The 25,202-nt window shown below is 34.1% G+C and overlaps 1 protein-coding gene across 8 annotated transcripts in view; it reads right to left on the minus strand.

Annotated features, from left to right (window-relative positions):
• The window catches only part of LOC112054260 (uncharacterized), a 254,519-nt gene that overhangs the window by 23,430 nt on the left and 205,887 nt on the right, over window positions 1-25,202 (minus strand). For all 8 annotated transcript variants that reach the window (XM_024094010.2, XM_024093988.2, XM_024093981.2 and 5 more), the window contains one exon: window positions 15,581-15,693. In XM_024094010.2, the coding sequence (XP_023949778.2) occupies window positions 15,581-15,693 (113 nt within the window). The remainder of the gene's footprint in view (window positions 1-15,580; window positions 15,694-25,202) is intronic.

The raw sequence follows: 25,202 nt of genomic DNA on the forward strand, positions 1-25,202 counted from the left end.
ATCGTAAGATTTGTACGGGCGTTATTTGTGCGTATGTATATTTATAGTTCGTGTATTGAAAAATAAAATGTCATTTAATGTACCTAAGGAAGCTAAAACTGTATGAATTTTCATCTAATTACGATAATAGATTTTTAATAGATTTTGAAATTTTATAATCTTATTTATTTTGCAAATAACCAGACAATTTTTTCTTTTTATGTATAAATTAGTTAACATTGACCTTATTTTCTCGAATGTATCATAAAAAATAATATATTCAAACCTAGTCATCATCCCCATTTTTACAACTTTCACAGACAGTGATCACTGTTTTTAAAATATGGATTGAGCTACATTGTGACATAGAGTTTCTAATTGTAGTATGTTTCATGAGGTTTATTCTATTAAATAAAAATTGTCACAACCCTCTCCACCTCACAGGGTCATGTTTTTTTTAAGGTATGACATGCTCTGCGAGGCATGTTTACAAACTTCACAACACTACAAATTATATTTTAGCTGGGCACCGCTTTCAAAATGACCAAGTAAGTACATACGATGTTATTTTTTATTTTCATAAGGGTGGTTGATTTTATTTTCAAAAGTTTTTGTTCAGAAATTGATGTTAGATATAGTCTGAAAATGAAGGCCGCTATGAATCAAAACATATTTGTTATTAAACAAAAAAAAGCACAAAATATTTAATTATCTATACTTCTAACCTAATATATAAAGTTGAAGAGTTTGTTTGATTGAACGCGCTAATCTCAGGATCTACTGGTCCGATTTGAAAAATTCTTTCAGTGTTAGATAGCCCATGTATTGAGGAAGGCTATAGGCTATATATTATTATATAGCCTATAGCCGTATTCCTACGGGAAGGGGAACCACGCAGGTGAAATCGCGCGGTGTCAGCTAGTTTAACTAATAAAGTAAATAACAAAACGGAGTTTATTCAAAATATTGTAATAATGGAAAATAATATCAAAAATTAAACAATCCAATTAAATATTTGGGTTAATTATGCACATGGTTTGGTCGGTAATGAAAATTTACTGCATTCAATTTGTAGCAAGTCCGGTTTGTGTAATGTTTTTCATTTTACTAATTTTCATAATTAATTAGTGTGACAGCACCACAAATCCGGGATTTAGCAATATTTGTATTTTCTGCTAATTGATTGTGGTGGACGTTTTACACGGATTTTATAATTAATTTACGTGGATTCTTTCCTATTATTATCAGCCTTTTATATTGTCCATACCATGGCTATGGACTAATGGTGTATGAGAGTATGAATATCCTACTAATATTATAAACGCGAAAGTTTGTATGGATGTTTGGATGTTTGTCACTCTTTCACGCCTCGACTACTGCATCGAATTAGCTGAAATTTGGTATTGAGATATATTATAGCCTGTATTAACTAGTATTAAATCCTTGGTTTCCGAGAAATTTGTGAAAAACTAAATTCCACGCGGACGAAGTCGTCGCGGGCGTCCGTTTGTATAAAATATGGAGCTTAGTCTACAACACTATTCCAATGCAGGTTGGCTAAGACTGATAATTTATAGACTGATTTTATTTCAAGAAATAATTCTGCTTTAGACATTGTTCTTGTTGTTTTACTTTTATTTATTGTTTATTTCAGTTAGGCTTAGTTTGCAACCACTTTTAAAACGACAGTTTTTTCTGCAAGTGTATGTAAAATGTCAATGTTTTTGACGGCCTCCGTGGCGCAGTGGTATGCGCGGTGGATTTAAACACGGAGGTCCTGGGTTCGATCCCCGGCTGGGCAGATTGAGATTTTCTTCATTTGTCCAGGTCTGGCTGGTGGGAGGCTTTGGCCGTGGCTAGTTACCACCCTACCAACAAAGACGTACCGCCAAGCGATTTAGCGTTCCAGTACGATGCCGTGTAGAAACCGAAAGGGGTGTGGATTTTCATCCTCCTCCTAACAAGTTAGCCCGCTTCCATCTTAGATTGCATCATCACTTACCATCAGGTGAGATTGTAGTCAAGGGCTAACTTGTAAAGATTAAAAAAAAAAAAAAATGTTCAAAAGCTACCATGACCTGTGAGATACGTTAATCAAATATACCTATACCTGAGCTTTTTTAACACAGAAATAAACTTAGTTAAGCGTTATTGAACCGCTTCTAAACTAATTCTCAAATCCAACCAACTGTAGGTATACTCGTACAATGCATTATCATGGTAAGCTAAATAAAATTACAAAAAAATACAAAATAAACTTATAATTGCAATAAAAAAACTGTTAAGCAAAATTTCCTACCAACTGAATCTTTAAAAGTAAGAAAATCGCTCCGAAATTGACCCAATTCGGCAGGTAAGCTGCACCATTATGCTTTTGCTATTGAAAAGGCCTTTGTGCAATTTGCAGTTCAAATCCTATTAATATGGAGAGTCGGAGAAATTATTTTATCTAAAGCGTTCCGTATTTTACGGAAATAATTCGAAATATCAAAATAAGCAAGATCTTTAAAACTATTCGTATAATCACTATTTGTATAATCCATTTATAACAAATCTATACTAATATTATAAAGCTGAAGGTTTGTTTGTTTGTTTGTTTGTTTGTTTGTTTGTTTGTTTGTTTGTTTGTTTGTTTGTTTGATTGAACGCGCTAATCTCAGGAACTACTGGTCTGATTTGAAAAGTTCTTTCAGTGTTAGATAGCCCATTTATCGAGGAAGGCTATAGGCTGTAATTTATCCCCGTATTCCTACGGGAACGGGAACCACGCGGGTGAAACCGCGCGCCGTCAGCTAGTGTAACATAATATTATTGTATTCTTTGTTGATTTTAAATTTATAAATGTAGATAATCTTTAAGTCAAACTAATACTTATAATAAAGAGAAAACATTTTTGTATTTTTGTGTGTAACAAATAAACCCAACAACTTGAACAATCACCAATAGAAAGCTACTACATAAATATACTTGTAATATTTAATATACCTACTTAATACCTACTTATTAATATTTTTATTACTCGTAGTTTAAAAATAAATATTGAAGTTATAAGCAAAGAAGAGATGCTCAAAGAAAATATTTTTTACATTTAAAAACTGCGAAGCGATCTCATTTTAAATCAAAGATAGATGCAGATACTTTAATTGCAATATTTATCTTTTAATTGGAAAAATAATATCAGGAATTATTAAGCGATGAAACTTTTTCTGTTTATTTAAAACTTCGAATTTAAATGGAGGTTGCATTCCGTATTCTACGAGTAATATAGGTATTTCTTTTTCTTTACAAATTAGCCCTTGACTACAATCTCATCTGATGGTAAGTGATGATGCAATCTAAGATGGAAGCGGGCTAACGGGAGGAGGATGAAAATCAGCACCTTTTTTGGTTTCTACACAACATCGTGGTACGGTAACGCTAAACCGCTTGGCGGTACGTCTTTACCGGTAGGGTGGTAACTAGCCTCGGCCGAAGCCTCACACCAGCCAATTGTAGATATCAGACGCCCCGCAATCCCACCCGCGTAGTGCCCGTTTCCTTATGAATGCGGAGATAACATATATATCCCACTCTCAGATAACGTCTCTTTCTTTATAGTTATCCAGAGATTACTAATATTAGTATACTAGCTGACGCCGCGCGGTTTTACCTACGTGGTTCCTGTTCCCATAGGAATACGGGGAAAATATATAGCCTATAGCCTTTTTCGATAAATGGGCTATCTAACACTGAAAGAATTTTTCAAATCGGACCACTAATTCCTGAGATTAGCGCATTCAACCAAACAAACAAACTCTTCAGCTTTATAATATTATTAAATATACTTAATAATAAATATACTTAAACAATACACATCACTATCTAGCCCCAAAGTAAGCACAGAGTAGCTTGTGTTATGGGTGCTAAGATAGTTGATATTATAATATTCATATACATTTATATACTACATATAAATACTTATATAATGTATAAATATACACAGACACTGGAAAACACCCATGCTCATCACACAAATATTTTCCAGTTGTGGGAATCGAACCCACGACCGTGGATGCAGAAAGCAGGGTCACTACCCACTGCGCCACGCGGCCGTCCTATTAATAGGTAAGTATATTAGAGATTAATAATATTAATATATATGTGTGGATAATGTTTTTCATTTTACTAATTTACATAACCAATTAGTCTGACAGTACTATAATCTCTGTTAGTTATATAACATTATTTATTTGCATTTCGTATGATTTAATTGTGTGATAATTGAGGATTATTTAATATTGCAATGAGTTCAACTGTAAATTGGTTTGTCCATTTACAGTAGGTACCTACACAAACAAAATAACCGAAATCAGAAATTACAAATTTATCTGTACGTATCTATCAATGTATGTATACCTATCTACTGTATTTTTTTTAGCCTAAAAGTTTTGTATTAAGGTAAGTTTATTTTTTTGCAACTGCTAAGCATCTGTTTAATAGTTTGAGATATTACCTCAAACGTAACATAAATATCTACTTTTAATCTATACTAAAATTATAAAGCTAAAGAGATTGTTTGTTTGAACGCGCTAATCTAAGGAACTACTGGTCCGATTTGAAAAATTCTTTCAGTTTTAAATAGCCCATTTATCGAGGAAGTCTATATGTTATCCCAGTGTTCCTACGGAAACGGGAACCACACGGGTGAAACCGCGTGGCGTCAGCTAGTATAATAGTTAAATAACGAAACATTGAAACTTACAAATAATCTTAAAATATTAAACAATTACTCTCTTAAATCAGAAAAGAGATAATTAATTGAGAAAATATTAGTTTTCGATCATTCAAAGGGCGACATAAAAGCCATAAATCTCTACTGCAGAGTAGTTTTATTTAATACATAATATATATATTTTAATATATAGTAAAAAAATATATTTTTATGCCCGGCAACAGTCCGTCCATTGAAATTTTAACGAATAATCTCCTCAAAATTTTACATAGGTTGGTAGGTATATCAAGCAAAATCAGTTTGGTTAAATCAAGGATTTGAAAACAACTGAACAAACAGATCTTGATAAAATTTCGCACAGGGAACAGGGATAGGTACAAATCATAGTCTAAAATAGTAATATTAATCCTGATATTTGAACCACAGTAACGAGATCCATTCTGGTGATACCAAGGGTCACAGCTTTAGTTTTAAATACTTAAAAGTAACTACTTAACCATAATAGATCAGGACAGATTGACAAAGATATTTTTTTACAAACAACCAATACATAAAATCGATAATTGGCATACATCCTAATACATAAAACAATAAAACAATGTGTTTGTAACTTGCCAACCGTAAAATGCGCCGTGGCTATTCAAATCAGACCGAGAACGAATTGAGATATCATGCAAATATGTGATTGTATGCAGATTCCCAATAATAAGCCGTTGTGCAACGAAATCGACCAATCCTTACCGACCGACAAAAATAATACAAGCGATACACAACTTTAAACCGATAACGATAAGCACTATGATTGCATCTGTAAAAATGTGATCAGTGACACGTAAAAGATTACACACGAGGACATTGAACCACAGGATTATAGTTCGTAACATGATAGCCGTAAAGATGATATTGTTGTAAAGGATATTATTATGAGGGTTGCACAATTGGTTTGCCATAATGAGGAGAAACAATGGGGCTTAATAAAGACGTTATCCAATGCACGTGACGGAGTAGATAGTGATCTCCAGTGGGATTGAGGGAAAGTTTGATTCTGATGAATGAAGAGATTATTTGTTATAGAACTATAGATATAGATTGCGATTTAGATAGATATTTGTCTACAATAATAATATCTATATTCAGCGATTGAAATTTAAGCGATAGGGTCAACATATATAACGAAGCGCAGCGTAATGCAATTGCAAAATTATATCAATTAAAGTATTTAGACGGTTTAGAGTAGAAATCATATTAAAGAATGCGAAGGTGTATTAGCCACTCTTGCAGATCACCTTCACACATTTAGCCAGTGCTGTCATTAACATCAGTTGTAGATTTAGACACTAAGTGCCTATTGCTATTACAGGGTGCTCGGCAGTATGTCCCATAACTTCAAGGTGTTGACGAGTCCACATATAAGAGCCGAACTGCTTAACTACAATTTTTATAACTAAAACAAAATCTTTTTATATTTTCATACAAAATAATTTAAATAATTCCGACTATCCATGTAAAACATGCCTTTATCTATCCATGCATTTTAAAATACGTCTACGGCTACGTCAGAATTATAAGGATGCGTATGAGGGACATATTTTAAGATCTATTTACAAAAGAAATATTATTTATCCCGAAAATATTAATTACAGAACACATGTTCCTTGAACATTTAAATTAATTTTCGCTAAAGAATATAGCACCAGAGTTTTGGAAAGTACCTACTCCCGAGCATCCTGTATATCTCAGTATTAGGAACGTTTCCGAATACGCTCAAATAGATATATGCTACTTACTTGAGGTTCTTCTTCATTTGCCATCTTATTCTCATCATCCATTTACCAACACCTTACTTACTTTATGATACAAATCTACTCATCTTTACTAATATTATAAAGCTGAAGAGTTTGTTTGATTGAACGCGCTAATCTCAGGAACTACTGGTCCGATTTTAAAAATTCTTTCAGTGTTAGATAGCCCATTTACTGAGGAAGGCTATAGGCTATATTATTCTCGTATTCCTACGGGAACAGAAAACCACGCGGGCGAAACCGCGCGGCGTCAGCTAGTAGTGTATAAATCTACTTATAGTGTATAAACTAAGTAGCTAGCGTCTATAATAAAAGAACACCCCTTTTAGAATCTTTCGCTATTACAAAAATATTGAAAAGAAATTTCTCGCGCAATTGAATCGGCCCGGCAGATTTCTGGCAGATTTAAAGACTTTATAAAAAATCAAAGCAAAATAAAAGCAGAAATCGCTTTGCCGCAGTCTTTCTCCGTTCTGGGGGTTATTTAGAGTGCTCAGCCTCTCAAAGTTAAGACAAAGGGGCCCTGTAAATAGTCCATTGTTCGGACCCCCGTGCTGAGGGGGCTCGAGTTTGCGCGGGCTTTCTGAGTGCAGTTGAGGGTTATTTTGTCGAGGGTTGGTTCTGTGATCTTTGATAGTGTAGTCGTCATGAATGTGTAGAAATTAACGTTGTAGACTTGTTAACAAATAATACGAATTTAATATACCTAGTAAATAAATATTTTTCTTTGAAACGGGTTTGTTTAGTTAGTTGTTTAGTATTCAATTTGGTGAATGTTAAAAAGGGGAAAAAGTTTATAAGTAGTAATGGTTTACTTTCTATCAGCGGCAGTCCTTGGAGAACTGCCCGTATTTACAAGTTAATGTATACCTAAGCTTTGACTAAAATACTTAACTGAAGTTAAGTTAAGTTAACTAATTAGTTAAGTTTATTAATTCATTAAGCTAGGTAACAATAAAACATGTGTACCTGCTACTACCTTTGCATAATGTTTTAAATTAAAACTTAAGTAATTTTCGCTGATTTTTAATGTTACACTGAATGACAATAAAGAATAACAACTTTGTACCTATGTCATTGTTAATTTCGAGTCTTGATGACGTTTGTCCATTTGAAATAAAACAAAAAAAAAATATTCGAAGAGTTTCTCAAAATAAACGGTATTTTAAGTTTATACCTATAGGTAATAACATAAAATTAATAAATTTAAATAATATAACAACTCTGTCAAGTTTAGATTAATAGTTCTACAAAATTAAAATAGCCAACAATAACAACGAATAACGGCTCAAGCTGTCAAAAAATAATTACATATCAACGGATTAAAAAAAATATTCGAAAATAGAACGCGAATTGAATATTCAAACACTGCAAAGTTAACATGCGTACGAGTGGAACGCCCCCTTTGCTTATTGGCCCGCCATTTTGGAATTGGCCAATCAAGAGCGAGTGCTCGCGTGGTATAATTTTGGCATAATTAGTCACGCGTTCTAAATGTGTGTAAAAAATGTTTGAATATTTCGTTACGGAGTGCTAAGATGATAATTAGGAGAGGAAGTGCCGTGTGGTTGACGGGGCGAACGTTTTTTCTTCTGCGGCTGCCTCTAATCGCCTAGATGCCTTCACAAATTACGAAACCTAGGGTAAAGTACCCAATAGTCAGCCTTTTAGTGAGTAATAAAATTTGATTCATTTGTATTTTAAATATATCTACATAAGGCTCAAAGTCACTCAGCGGGCGATGGAGCGAGCTATGCTTGGTTTCTCTGTGTCATTGAATCAGAAATGAGGAGATCCGCAGAAGAACCAGTCACTGATAACTAAGCGAGTCGCAAAGCTGAAGTGGCAATGGGCAGGCCACATAGTTCGAAGAGCCGATGGACGTAAGGGTTCAAAGGTGCTGGCGACCCCGCAGCGGAAAGCGCAGTGTTGGTCGACCCCCCACTAGTTGGATCGAGGACATCAAGCGAGTCACTGGTATTCGCTGGATGCAGGCGGCTCGAGATCGTTTTGATTAGAAGTCCATGCAAGAGGCTCATGTCCAACAGTGGACGTCTGCGAGAAAGCCTTTAGAACAGCTAGGGCCCTGTGCAAGTTGCTACTAAACACAAAAGGCCCCAGTGATAATAAAAGAAGGACGCTGGCTATGGCGACTCAGTCGATAATTCTGTATGCAGCACCAGTCTGGGGATCAGCCATGAAGTTTGCCATACACAGAAGGAAGGTACTAAAAGCTCAACGTGTATTAGCACTCCGTGTCTGTTCCGCATACAAGACAGTATCCACAGATGCAGCGCTGGTTCTCGCTAACCTGACGCCTGTCCACCTAATTGCAATGGAAAAAACAGAATTAAGGCAAAAAGATTCCCAAGCTCCTAAATCAGTCAAAAAGGAAACCCTTGCACGTTGGCAAGAGGAGTGGGATGCATCTGACAAAGGCAGATGGACGCACCGTCTGATCCCAAACCTAACAAAATGGACCAGCAGACGACATGGGCGCTTATCATACCATCTGACGCAATGCTTGACAGGTCATGGTGTGTTTATGGACTATCTCGCAGGAATCAGAAAAAGGCCAGATGCGACATGTATGTACTGTAGTGAAACGGACAACGCATTGCACACAATATTCCACTGCCTACGGTGGAGTAAAGACAGAAAAGAAGTTTGTGCGAAAGTGGGTGATATCTCGGAAGAAAATCTTGTACCCAAAATGTTGGAAACGTCAAATAACTGGACGACTATCGTTGACTTCTTAGATAGAGTCATGAGAGAAAAGGAAAAAGAGGAGAAAAGGAGAAAGACTTGAAATAGACACAATGGTTGCCGTGTTAGGCTGTAAGGCGGGTACACGGACAACAGGGCGACAGGAGGGGTTTTAGCCGGTAAGAGTCCGGCACTACCTAGCTCAAAGGTGTCCATGAGGATTTCCCCTTCTGTATATAAATAAAAAAAAAACAGTGGACGTCCATCGGCTATTAATAATGATGATGACAGTATGAAAATATATTCGGTAAGTTTTCAATTATTTTAACATAGATATAGGTTAGGTACCTACGCTGATATATCACTAGCTTATGCGTTTTATCTGTGTTCCATGGTAAAAAAATAAAGTCAAAGTCAAAGTCAAAATCTATTTATTTCAAATAGACTTAGTTTACAAACTCGTTCGAAACGTCAGGTAATAATATTAAACTTAAGATAATGGTGCTAATAATTATTCGAAAACTTAAAATTAAAGTTGCGAGGGTTCCAAACGCGCCTTGGTCCGAGAAGAGCCCATAACAAACTCAGCCATGTTTATCCTTTTTTAGTTTATCACCATTTTAACAATAGGTATATAAGTAGCCTGTCATGTAATATATTTCATTTTCAAGCAATTTTGTCATTTACGTAATCATTGACACTATAATACGAGTTTTCTATAAGTTTACGTTTAATAAAAACTTTGAACTTATTGAGAGACATGCCAGTGGTTCCATGTGGCATTTTTTTACACCCAACTTCCAATCCATTGTTATAACTTCCATTATAAATACAAGTTACAGGAAGCAGCCTGTCCCGATTTATCCATGTTTACATATTGACATACCGATGATGATTTATGAATAATAAACGCGTGCGGTGTGTTGCCATATTGTTCCCATACAGTTTATTTTTGTAAGACAGTGTACACAAACCGTGGAACAGAGCGCGTTTGAGGCACCGCCTAACATTTTTGAGTTTTTTAACTTTAGTTTTAAGTTTAAGACTTTAATTATCACCATTATCTAATAACATTACCTACCTGAAGTTTTAAAACTGTTTAGAGCCTTAGCCCTCATTCGCACGAGAGTTTTCTTAACAAACGTTAAAAAAGCGTTAAAATACAACAAATGCATTTCCAAGTATATGTCACACGACAGCGTTTTTAAAACACAACGCTTTTTTTTGAGTAGTGTTGCATTTTCAAATTTGTGCGTGAAAGCAATGGATGATGCAGGCAGCAATGGATCAGCATGGTGTGCTTTACCCCAAATCTGCTCTCCTTGATGGTGGGAGGCCTAACCCATCAGTGGTTGACTAAATGGCTTATGATGATATAACTTCGCCAAAGCAATAGTTTACCCACCCAGTGTAGACGAGGTTTTATTACTTCAAAACCTACGCAAAGTACGAAGTCCGTTTATCTTTACGTAAACATTTTATGAGAGATATTGTTAATACAAAACACGTTTTCAATTTTAACGCTGTGAGTTAAATTATACTGTGTTACCTAGTTCCATTTTACGAGGAGATACGAGTAAATAAGTTAATTTGAATTCTCAGTTTGTTAGGCTTAAACTAATTATATTTAAGTGGTTTCACGGAAAGACTATAATTGTAAACAAATTAAATTAAGTTAGATCAAATTGGGCTACTTGACTTATTTAAACAAATCTGAACTCAAGTTAGTAACAATTTTTTTTTAATTCATTTTTAGTGAACACCACTTTTTCTCTACAACTACTGGTGTACCTACTGACTTTGTTTGTAACGCTTTCACATGATTTTCTCAAACTATTTGATTAATCTATTACGCCTACTTATTATATGTCATGAAAGTATTCGTTCGCAGGTATGCGTAGGAGAAAAATGTGAATTTCGATAAATTTTCGAGGAATGAAGAAATCACTAAAACTTTATAATTTAAACGGCTTGAGTTAATGCATCACTGTGTTGGCACCGCCTTCAAAGTGATCAAAAGGTAGCTAGGCATAGGCTAGTTTTGGTTGAGGTTGAATTTTTTTGTTAAAATGATTTTATTTTTTGGTTTTTGTGCGCCTTAGCGTAATGAACGATAGCGCCACAGTACAGACAATTTCATTATTTTCATTTTAACAAAATATTACTAATTTTCATGAAAATTAAATGGGACCAATCTGAAAGTATACTCTTTTAAACAAAAAAAATATTTTCAAAATTGGTTAATAAATGACGAAGTTATGAAGTAACGAACATTAAAAAAACACCTGTCGAATTGAGAACGTCATCATTTTTTAAGTCGGTTAAAATTAACTGTCAGACAGTTTACAAGTTCAGAATCAAAAATACGAGTACAAGCGGAGCAGCAAACGCTAAATTATTATAATAAAATACTTAAGGAAATTTTTCATTGACCCATGTCTGGGTTGAGATTAATGCACGATTGTCGGAACTTTTCGCGAAAGGCAAGGCATTCCATTTCCGGGTTGGAATGTGTTTGGGAAATATTGCGTGTATTGAAATGGGAATTTTCCGTGTTTTCAAATTCAACTTTGACTAACAATTTTTTTATAATTTCACTTGCAAAATATGAAAGGAGCAAAACGTCGTTTTCAATGCGGAGTCGAGAGTTCCACACTAAGATAGTAGATACATACATTCCTCAAAATTCTGGCAGCTACATTCCTTCTTTCCTAGCACTGTAGAGTTTTTAGCTGTGGCTGTATCAGGAAACGGGACGAAAAGTGGATTTTTCTAACGTGATCCAACATAATCTAATTAAGTTAGAATGTTCCAAGTCTAATAAATCTGGGTAAGGAGCAAAATTATATTGTCACAAGGTAACACTGTGTTTTAAGACTAGGTAATGTATAGAGTTACGGAGTAGAAACCTAAAAATTCTGGTGATGACAATAGAATTTTTAACTGTAGATGAATCAGGAAACAGGATGAAAATTGGGTTATTTCTAACGCGATCCAACACAATCTAATTAAGCCGAAATGTTTTAAGTCTAATATTAAATCCGGGTAAGGAACAAAACAACGTATTCATGAATTAGCACCGTCTCCCAAGACTAAGATACCAGATACTGCATACTCATACATTCCTCAGAATTCTGGAAATGACAATCATAAGTCGGTAGCTCTGTAGCTGTGGATGTATCAGGAAACAGGATGGAAAGTGGGTTATTTCTAACGCGATCCAACACAATCTAATTTAGCCGAAATGTTCCAAGTCTAATATTAAATCCGGGTAAGGAGCAAAACAACGTTTTCACGAATTAGCACCGTCTCCAATGACTAAGATACCAGATACTGCATACTCATACATTCCTCAGAAATCTGGAAGCGACATTCATAATTCGGTAGCTCTGTAGCTGGGATGTATCAGGAAACAGAATGGAAAGTGGGTTATTTCTAACGCGATCCAACACAATCCTATTAAGCCGAAATGTTCTAAGTCTAATATTAAATCCGGGTAAGGAGCAAAACAACGTTTTCACGAATTAGCACCGTCTTCCAAGACTAAGATACCAGATACTGCATACTCGTACATTCCTCAGAATTCTGGAAGCGACGTTCATAAGTCAGTAGCTCTGTAGCTGTGGATGTATCAGGAAACAGGATGGAAAGTGGGTTATTTCTAACGCGATCCAACACAATCTAATTAAGCCGAAATGTTCCAAGTCTAATATTAAATCCGGGTAAGGAGCAAAACAACGTTTTCACGAATTAGCGCCGTGTCCCAAGACAGGGATGGCAGTGACAGTTTAATCGTCGCTAAACCCGTCGTCACACACGTCTCGAGCAATGGCCCGAGAAAGTTGATTAGAGTGCCTGTCGCCTATTTGAGATTTAATCCAACCTTAAACTGTTGACAGTGTGGGTAATAAAATCTACTCGTACTTTGTGGTATTACATGAAACAGATAACCAAAAGTTTAAAATTCAAAATTTGCTTGTTTCAAGTAGACTTGATTTAACATTTTATGTTACGTTAATGACTTTTTGTAATATTCTACCAGCGGTTTAGAACGTGGTTTTGCTGAAAAGAGTTAGCAAAGAAATTCAACAGTTTATGTTGTAAAATATTCATATTTTACAATTTTAATTACTAGCTGTGACCCCTGCAATTTACCCGCGTAGTTCCCGTTCGCGTTTATAATATTATTTAGGTAAATTATTAACCCTAATTTTATTTCTTGTGTGTATAGGTGTAGAGATAAATCATAAATCAGGTATTATCAAAACATTTTTTAATTGCAATTTCTATCATCTCAACTTATCATCTACTGCGTTTGCATAAATATCAACATTCTCAGCTAATATTTATATATATCAAGGTAAGCAGTAGTTAATTAAATCAAATCAATTAGCTGAACTAATTACGCTTCATCTTGTGACATAGACCAAACGTAGTAGTGTTAATTACATGTCACAATATTACGTCCGTCGTCGTTCCGGACAGTTTGACGTCGTCGGATTTACGACACTCGACCAAGACGTACTCGGCATAATGTTGTTATAATAAGCTGATAGCAGACCAAAACACTGCATTAATAAACTCGTTCTGATTACATTTATCTAAAACCTATCCTGAATGATTGATATATTAATATAGAATCATGTTGAATGATAAAGCTTTTTATGTCTTTATATATCTAAACTAGCGGACCCAGCCAAGCTTCACTTTGACTTATGTGCACCCTACCCTTTTTTCCATATGTTTTCACTGTTTAAACCCCGGACTACGATAAACATCAAAACCAAAATCAGGTAAATCAGCTGTTCTCGATTTTTAGCGAGAGAAACAAACAGCAATTGATTTTTATAATCTTAATATATAAATGCGAAAAGTCATTCATCACGAAAACTCAAAAACCGTTTGACGTACAAAGATCGGCAGGGAGGTAGTTTATAGATATAGGTAGTCTAAGGGCGGACGAAGTCGCGAGCCTCCGCTAGTACGTAGATAAAGTTTTTTCATCATCGACATCATTATCAGCCGATAGACATCCACAGCTGGGCAAAGGCTTCTTATAAATACTTCCAAATTCTACGGTCTTGAGCCGCCTGCATCCAGTTGCTTCGTGAAACCTGTCATCGACCAAATAGTGGGGGATCTAGTAGATATATTATAAATAGTATTACTAATAATAAATCGCGGCTTGGTTCAAATAGAACACACTAAACTACGGCTTCTTCTTTTGCGAAATATCTGTTCTGGAATATTCTTTCATGGTCGATAATTGAAATAAGCAACTAAAAGTGGAAAACCATAGCATATAATAGATCAACACGTCGTATAACGCTGTTCTGTACACCCTACTATTTTCCATGCTCATCATGATAAGTATAACTGGTTCCGGAATCACAAAGATTTCTACTACCATCTGCAATTTCATGCAAAACATCAACAAAGTTTTGGTTGTGATGAATTAGTCATTCGCGACATAGCTAACGTAATTACGTATGTATTCTGCAACAGAGAATAGAATACAGAGCCTACTTAAAACTGTAGTAAGTACGTAAATATATTATGTAACAGAATTCTCTGTGTCAATTTTCTTACGTAAAATAAAGGTAACACAGTTAAAAGCAAAGCCGTGTTAGGGTAGACGGGCCCTAGTAACTTTTAGATTTTAAAACGTATAAATAAGACAAGGCAATGGGCATGTCAGGTGCTAGTAAAGTGCGAATTTATGCGCCTACAGAGGTGCGTTCACATCGGCGGTAGTGGTATAGTAAATAACGTAAATTTGTAGGCTTTTAATTCAATACATAAATAATAATTATTTTTAATGAATTAATCTAAATTCCGAAAGTTCTCTTACGAATACCTACTTACACTTTGAAAGAAGAAAATATACACTTTATCAGAATATAGAATAGTTTTTAGAAAAATAGATAAAAATAAAGGACGCCAACTAAATAAAATCAGAATAGTGCAACAGGACGCTGTAGTGTTGGTTTTTAGGAGAAACTTTTGAATAGATACCAAGATAAGTTGAAATAAAGTAAGTATTTTGAAAAATATAAATCTGAATAACTTACTTTGTACCTTAATATTTGTTTGAATAACTCGATTTTTAATTTTCCATGAAACATATTGTGTCGATTTGTAGCGAAAAAATAAACAAAAGTTTATAGTAGCATTGACAGTTATTACGACCGAGTCTTCGTAAAGAGTACATCAGTAAACAGTAAACAGTAGTTAGTAAACCTAACCTAGTCAACGTGCATAACATTAGAATTACTTATACACTATCAGTAAACAGACATAGACGAAATCTAACTCAATGTGCACAGACTTATACATATACGAGAAATATTTAAGTCAAAATAAAGGATCAAGTTCAACTCACTTCCAAACAAGTATGGCGCCTATGAACACGCCCACGATGAGGACTATGGAGCAGAGGGCGATCACTGCCGATGTCTGCAAGGAGGGCCCGCTGTGGTTGTACGCGTCTATCTTCTGTAAAGAAAAACAAATCAACTTTAAAACTCACCTGTGAGTCAATTGAAACAATTTGTAAACTCATTCGTGACACGAGTCAATTGAAATAAATGGAGTGTTTAAAACGTCATCATTTCATAATTATCAGCCCATTTAAACAGTTCACTACAGGGACAGTATTCTCTTCTTACAGGAGAGCGAATAGAGCCTGCTTGTATCTCAGCTTGCTCCAATGCGATTATGTTAATTTCTTTACGAACACTGTCAGTTGTTATGATGATGGACCGGGACCGATGGCTTAACGTGCTCTACGTGCACGGAGGTGTAAACCACTAACTTCCCAACTCTGAGACCAACAGACTGAAATTTTTTACTAAAAACTTGAAAAAATTGATCATAGTACCGTCGCCCGTCCAAATTAAATAAAAAAAAGACATTGAGTTCTTAATTAACCCAAGCTGGAAATCAAACCCATGGTAGATTATAAAGCAATATAATCACGATTCCGCCAAGAGATCGTCAAAGTAACTTTTTATTGCAAATTGCTGAAGAGCAAATCTAGCAGTGAAACTAAATAGTTTTACTCAGTAGTAAGCGAATACATACGTATAGGTAAAAGTTATGACACTGTACAAAGTATTCGTTAAAGTTTAACTAAGTTTCCATACCAATTATGACCGGAAATATTTCACAGCAATCTTGGAATGAAAGAGTCGTAAATTAAATTAAACAATGTTTAAAATTCTATTCAGCAGTAAATCGTGTATTTTGGAAGTCAGCCAAAAGTTGTGTAAAACAGACAAAATTTAGAAGTTTCTGAGATTTTGCTGTGTTTCATTTTTATAAAATTAAATGTAAATGTACAGAACTAGATCTATCGATTCTTGGTTCACTTCCAAAGAGTCAATTAATTTCATTTCCTTTATTAATACAAGTATAGCTTTAATAGTAAACCTTACATAAGTCAACTATAATTTTATAGTTTTCTTTATTATTTCTCTACTTTCTTTTTAAACGTAGAGTCGATATCTAAAATACATTGTACGAGTATATAGTATATCCTTTAGAAACTGTTTTTCACTGTAAACTCAGTTAATATTAAAACATTTCATTTTATTTCAAATGTTTTTATATTAACAGAGTTGCTTCTATCTATATTATCTAAAATTTATTGTCCTTTGATCTTTTATACTATTACTTTAATCAGATTTATAAAACATCTTAATCGAGTCTTCTGTATACTTCCTTTCTTTGTGATCAATAGAATCTAAGTTTAATTGTCGGATTAATATTTCTAAAGTAAACGCTCATAGAATAGGAGTGAGGGAATTAATCAAAACAAAATGGGGTATCAATGGGGAGAATAATTCAATTCGTAAATCCTTGGAAGCTTTCCAGCGAATCGACAGAATGTGATTTATACAACACAATTTTATTGTGACCAGCATTTGTCATAACTCGCACAGCAATATAGGCATTGATGCCATTGTCGAGAGATGATAATAGCGTGAAGCGGATATCACAAGTGCCATAATGAGTTTTGGACAGTGTACAGCTAATTTGTCTTGTAAGTAAAGAACGCTGCTGCTTGCCAAATGTGTTTGCTTTTCGCTCGACGCTTATGAATTTCGTCCGATCATAGTTTTGCCAAAATGTACGTCATACAATTTGAATTATTTACGAGTTGGCGATATTCTTGGCATATCTTCTGTGAATTTACTAATGATACTGTCGTTGTAAATATGATATGTTGTGTAATACTAGCGCAGAAATGTCAGTACAACATTCTTTTTGTGATAAGAAAAAAATTCATTCCCGCAAAAATTTGTTGAAAGTTTTCTACTTTGGGCTAACATACATAATCTGTTCGTCAATACCATTAAGCTCAACATAAAAGCTAACCTCAAACATTCAGATATTTTTACGGAAAAACAAAAGCATAACATTACGGATTCTATTCAAGAAATAGCTGACAGAATATTCTTGTAGATAGCAATTCGCTATACATTGCAATCAGGATATGGGCACACTGGAGAAGGCTTGTTTTAGCTATGCGAAATAAGTTTAATAAGATTTTAAAAAGTCCATAAGCTTACAAAATGTTGTATTTTACAGCCATAATGAAGACAAATAACGCTGTACTTGTAATGTAGAAGCAAATTAGTATCTTATAACATAATATTAATTATTTTTTTTTAAATACACAATTCTTATTCTTAAAAAAAAAACAAAAAAAAAAAATTGTGTATTATTTATCAGCTTATCAAAATATCCGAAAAATATAAAATTTTGGATTGAGAAGATACTCATGGTCTCTAATAATTTTGCATTGTATAATTGTTATTTGCACTATTTTTTATTTCATTGATCAAACGAATAGGTTGTTATTTTAATTATTTTTGTCAAAAATTCAAAAACCAAAAATGAAAAGTCAGTTGTTTTTGGATAAAATTGGCTGTGTTTTGCGCATAGTTTTAATCTATTGAAAGACGAATAAAAAACAATAGAAATATATTGGTATTAGGGACCTCTCCCTTCGTGTTATATTGTTATAATTACATTTACCGGAACTTTTCTTACCAAAGTGTAAGAATAGCTGTATTGTATATTAATATCGCGGCAGACACGCAACCTCCAAGGGGAAAAGAGTCATTATGAGCCCCCATGTATGTTTTTTATTTCTTTCTCCCCAAGGACGCAAGGCGTTTTTTGTCCCACTCTTTAATACAAAAAGGGGTCGTTTTTTGTTAAAAGAAATTGTATGGCGCATGTTTTAAATTGCTTTATTAGGACCAACACAAAAGGTGGCGGTATTGACAGATTGGGAACCATAGATGATTGACGCAACTAATGGTCCACAAAATTTAGCAGTAATTTTTTTTTTTGAAACTTTGATGCAATTTTATACATATTTTTTCAAATAATTTGTGTATTCCTATGAACCTGGTGCTTTTTGAAAAGTGTCGTTTTACCAGTATTTTTAAATCATTTGTACCTGTTTTTCTGTTTTATATTTATTTAATACGGTATTTGTTGAAAATCATGAGAGAGATATAATTTTTATCTATTGACTGAAATTATATTTTTATGCAAAACTGTTTTGTATACGTCCGATATAAATTATTATTTTTGAAATTAAACAAAGCATATATGCAACTCCAAGCTACGCTGAATCTTGAACTATTAATGTATTTTGTGGCTTAATCATGATCGTGGTAAAGCGCAAATAAGCTTGTGCTTGACCACGATCTCACCGGATGGTAAGTGTAGATGTGACCTAAGGTGGAACGTGCTTGCCTAAAAAATGCCTATTCAATTTCTTCTTAAGGATGCCCAGGTTGTATGAATTAGGAAACACTGACTTCGGTAGAGAATTCCATACACTAGCCATGCGTATGCGTAGAAGAAGCAAATCGCTTCGTACGAGTTCTAGGAATGTTAATGACATAGGAATAGAAACCGACCCGGTGTCTTGCAGTACGATCTCAAATAGGTCTCCGAAATATATTTTGATGATCAAAAGTTGATGTGTTGTCTGTGTGTGTAGTCGGGAGCTCAAACATATCCTAATCCTTTATCAAAATCGTTTAATTAAAGCAAACTTCGCCATCAAAAGGCGGATTCAATTCACAATAAAACGACAGATGTTAACAATGCATAGCTATCATATCTATCATAACGCCAGCTGCGTGCCCGGGACCCTCCTAGACGCTATGATATTGCTTATAACATTTATATAAATTATATTTATTGTATGTAAGCTCATTACTCGTACAATAAAAGATAATAGGGGTTCAAGGAATTGATAACATTTTGTGGAATTTATTGTTTCATCTCGAAAAGCTTTTACCAAATTGTATTTACTATTAAACCATGACGAACAGAGTATAAAAAGTGTGTTAAACATTTAGTGTATATTATTTCTGTGTGTCTATCTTAGGAATCGTAACTCCCAAAAAGATAGACTGATTTGGACCCTTCTTTGTCAACCAGGTATTTTAGTAAGAAAATTCACAATGATAATTAACATCTGTATTTTTATGATGAAAATAATTTCTGACACGAAAATGGTAATACGATTATGGTCATATAATTATTTTTCGTAGGTATATATAGATATAGGATGGCATTGTACAATTATTTTAGTAAATTTTATTTAAGTATCTTATTTCAACGGCCATATTTATAAACATAAAAAACTATTTTAAGTTTACTTTAATCGTAACGCAAAAAAGCGACTCTGTACCATACTTTTCTCGAAGCAATACAAGCCAATTTTTTCAATTTGTGTAAAAATTTAACACTGTAAAATAATCTGGAACTTGCAACAGTAAAATAAAATATCAAAATAATTATTTACTGAGATATGCAATGTTGACTGTGACTAATCCGCAAACAGACAATTGCAGCTAGAAAGTAGAAATTGCATAAAAACCATAAAATCCGTTACAAAATGCTGATTGCATTTCTAAATAAAATAAAAAGAAACAAATGCCAAGTGCGACCTGATTGTTTAAAAATTGTATCTAATCTTTAGATTCTACATCCAGGAATATTGGAATCCGGTTGGACTGTACGGCGAATACAATGGCAATAGACATTACAATATAAAATTAAAAAAAAAATAATGATGATTTATTTTCAGAAACATTTATTTTTTTAATTTAAGGCTTTATTATTTTATCTAGAATTTTGTCAATTAAGCTTAACAAAAACTATAAAAATTAGCTTACGTTCGAGCTTTCTCACTTTTATTTAAGTCTTTGTCAACAACCGCTTAAATTCGGTTTTTCATTTTTTTGAAAAGTTAGCTTTTTGCAATTACAATTTTACTTTCCGAAAACGGCGCTTTGTCTATTTCTCTTCACTCGTATATTAACACAACAGGTCTTCATGAATACTATTTATATTTAAAAAAAAATATTCTTAAAGCTTTGTAATATTTTAAAATTAAAAACATCTGATTTCAGAGCAACAAAATCTCACAAAGCAAAAACATTTGATTTGAATCACAGGAAATTGTCTAGACATCCTTTTTGCTAAGCGAATTTTTCGGAATTGTTTTGTTAAGAGATAATGAGCCGACATTACAATATTATGTTAAATATTAAAGTGTAAATAGAGGTGCGTTTTGACTAACTAACTGGTGAGTCAGATGACTATGTCAGGTCAAGAATACCGACGATGAGTAATGTTGGTAAAAATTAAAAGATTGTAGGAAAACTTTCACATATAGATGGTAGGTCGGTAGGTATTAGTAAGGGTTAGATTTCATTTAATTTCATAAGTACTCAACGATCATCGTAAAATTTTGTATTGTGCGTGATAACCTAATTCCTTAGTACACTGTATCTACTACGTATTTTTAGCTCTACGTGAATGAGGTGAAAAATTGTAACACCAATTGTGAGGTGGGTATGACATACCCTAATGTGGAACTGTCGTTTTTGATCACTGGTATAACTTTAGAATACTTATTATTATAATATATAAATTAACATTAGGGAAATATGATAAAAAGAACTCGGGTCTAGTTATAAGTATTTATATTTTTACAAATAATAAAGTACATAATATTTTTTACCGACACAACTATTACAACATTGAAGTTACTTTCAGTTAAAGTAACTTTATGTACCACCCATCTCATCCATCACCACCATCCATCCCATGGCTCCATCGAGGCAGTCGAGGTGCAGGAATCGCTCAGTTAAAAAATATTTAGTGTTTTACAACCCGCCGGGTATGAGATACCCGACCTCGTTTACAACGGGTTAAAGCCTTTCAGACTTCAAATTATGAGGTGGTTAGATTATTGTGGGAATAACGTGGGGTATTATTTCCCCAGGTTTTACCTATTTTTTTTCCTTAATAACACCCCTGTCGCATTTTTCCAAGCTACCCCAATAAACTGGAGTGCGTAGAACTGATCGTAACGCTCATGCAAGTGTGAAATGTGTAGCTTCCATGGGTGGGGGATGTTTTTCGGCAATAAAAACATTTATTCTACGCAATTAGGGTGTGGGGAAAACACAATTATTATGTTCGATAGATTAGATTAGGGTGTACATCGGTACAGGCCAACGCCCCTAATATTTTGATCAAATTATATATATAGACATCAGTGCGTATGTCTGTACGGGCGTAAGTAGATTAACACCACTATGGAGTGGTTTCTTGGAGAGTGGTGTTGAATATACGATTACATATATTTAAGAGGTATGCACAATGTATTTAAAACGGGTATGATTTGAGAAAATGAGACAAACATAAATCTTCTTGGCTAATGCTATCTAAACGCCTTAAAAACGCTTGCGCATTTCATTTATAAAATCTTTGGATTACTACGACTACTTCAAAATTTTTGGATATGCATTTTCTTTTAATCCAAATACGTATTAAAAAAGATACAATACAATGATCATCTTGGGAATGCATATATTATGTCCTCAAATAATATTTGTCTTAAGAAAAATGTATAGAAATGTATCTTGTGTGATGAAGATTCATGAGGCGACTTTTCAGAAATCATTTATTTATATAATTTGTTGTAATTAAAAATTGTGATGATATAAATAACTTAATTTCACACCTTGATTTTCCAGCTGAATACATTGCAATATAAATATTTTTCAATACCCAAATACGTCCAAAACGTATTTAACTGGAAAAAATCCAATTTTCCCAAGCAAATCCGTGGGCAAAAATAGTAGATTTCCAATATTCTTAGTTAAATAAATTACACCTGATATATCATAATGGCTCATATAATGGTTAAAAAAAATCAAAACTTGATAGGAAAGAAAATAGAAGGATTTCCTTTTTTTTCTTTACTATTGGAAAGGGTTTTCTACCTATTTTTTACCTATATCCATGAAAATCATAATAAAAAAACTCAAAAGAAACCATGTTCAAAGGTACCTTAGGATCTTATTTTATCACTCATGAAACATGCCGTAATGTTAGGTTAGGCTTAAAATTCTCAGGAGAAATATGGTTCTACGACAACCTCTCACTCTAAATTAACCCTAATATATATTCCGATAAAGTTGAAATTTCGATACTCTCGTTTTATATGGTACCTTGTACCGTCGACACTTAAGTACACTTTAAACAATGTAACAGATCAATTGCGAACATAAGTCTTTGGGTTGTAGACAGAGATCAACCTCAGGGTGGATGTGTAGGTCTATCTACATAATATAGAAAGAGACAACGCTGTATCAGAGAAAAGGAAGGACAAGTAAGTATAACTCTAAATCAACTCTAAAAACTAACATCAAGTATTGTTGAACTATGAAATTCAACAATTTGGTGTAGGTTGCTAAAGAGTTTTTAAGATCGTATAATGTCCTAAAGTTGATAAAGTTTTCACAATGAAGCATCATAGTGGTTCTAAGCTACGTTCTCTCCTTCAAAGAGGGAGGCCTGCCAATAGTAATAGGCCGTTATAATTTATACTAATAATATTATAAAGCTGAAGAGTTTGTTTTTTTTCTTTACAAGTTAGCCCTTGACTACAATCTCCATACCACTGCGCCACGGAGGCCGTCTAAAAAGAATTTTTCAATCTCAGGATTGAAAAATTCTTTCAGTGTTAGATAGCCCATTTACCAAGAAAGATTATAAGCTACGGGAACAGACATCACGCTGGTAAAACCGTGATTCCCGTTTAGCGGCGACAGCTAGTATGCTGATAAAGATGTAATGTCAATATGTTTCCTAACCTCAAAATATATTTGACATGTCAAAATAAAACCTGAGATCTGAAAGGTCGCCTCAAGACTCTGTCATCACACAAGCAATATTTCATACATTTTTCTCAAGACAAATCTTATCTGAGGACAAATGTGCATTCCCAAGATGGTCATTGTATTGGACTACCATAAAAGCAGATAAATATCAGAACATGGGCCCGAGAGAATTAAGCTCGAAAAAAGGGACGTCGATTTGTCAAAATGTCCAACTATCTGCGGAGGAATCCGTCATCGGGGCAGAGACGATTTATCGGCGGGTATCTCACGTGGATCTTGAACAACAATATCGGGGAAATCTACGGAACAACAATATTCAAAATTCCCCGGCTGTACCGGTAGAGCGGTAGGGTGGTCACCTTCTTGGAAATTGATGGAAAATGCCGACGGCTCTCCTGATCTTGAATAGAAGCAATAGGCCTTGCAGAATAGCATGAGAGCTTCTATAATCAGATATATATCATCATATGAAGGCTGAAAAATTCGAGTCTCAGGAGGAACGCCCTTGGAGAGTCGGTCTGCTTATGCTGCTTTGAACTGGGTCCTAACTGAAAATCAGTGCTGCATACTTTTTTATTGAAAGTATGCGGCAAAATGCTGAGTTGGGGCCTTTTTCTAGGTTGTGCCACATATTACAGGGCATTCTTTAGTGCTCCACTGTTTGAGTGGACAGTTAAGCCATAATATGTTATAATTTAGATTTTATGTGATATGTGGCATTACTTAAAAATAAAGATCTTTTCTTTCTTTCTTTCTTTCTTTCTTATCTCTTCGGGCAGCATAAGGCGACGCTTTTGCGCTAGCTCAAACCCCCCCCCCTGACGCCGCTGAGGTCTCATTAAGGAGCCTTACACGATCAGAAGTAACATGTCCCTCTACCATAGGTAAGTACGTTAGCAAATTATGGTTTTAAGGTGCCAGACCTTGCCAGACCAGGTGGTGATGATTTCTAATAATATTTTTAACATAAAAATGGAACCGAATTCAAAGACGTATTTTAAAATAATTCCATTTTAACTCAAAACTAAAAACCGATTTTCATGAAAATAAGTGGGGCCAATTTGGAAGTAGGTATACTCTTTTAAACAAAAAAAAAAACTTTAAAAATTGGTTAATAAATGACGAACTTATGAGATAACAAAAATAATTTTCATTCGTATCATGCATCTAATACGAATGCCCAAGTTTCACGAGGCAAGGTATGATAATAATTGTGCTATAAAAATTATTCTTCCCCTATGAGTTCTGTGCCCTGGCAAAGAGTTTTACATCGAAACTTTAATACCTACAACATCAAACTTTAGTACATTCGATGTTCCATAAATTAGAACATTATTATCAGATGGTAATCTTTTTTTATAGTAACTAGGTACTGTAGAGTAGTAGAATAGATTTTAGTAAAATTACTAAATTCAAATTCCAGTGTCAATAGCGATTAATTACAGCCCTGTCTCCATCCGATTTACTTTATGGCCGCCCTATTTATCGGGCCATCGATCTCAAGACGGTAGCTATTTGTCAATGCCCCTCTTTAATTATTAAAACGTAAAAAAGGGAGAATTGAAAAGGCTTTAATTAATTTGGCCTCCGTCCGTCGGAACTTCTCTTAAATTATGATTATCGTTGGCCCAAAACTTTGCACAGAAATGGACTTTTTATCGAAATTAAAACAACCCAGTAAAGGGAATATAAAAAAGCTTTTTTATGGCTGCGTATAAAAATAAAATACGGCTATGAAATTAAAATAGACCTATTATGTTTGCTCATAACAGA

The sequence above is a fragment of the Bicyclus anynana genome, chromosome 21 (genome assembly GCF_947172395.1).
Source record: "Bicyclus anynana chromosome 21, ilBicAnyn1.1, whole genome shotgun sequence".
Classification (NCBI taxonomy): Eukaryota; Metazoa; Arthropoda; class Insecta; order Lepidoptera; family Nymphalidae; genus Bicyclus; species Bicyclus anynana.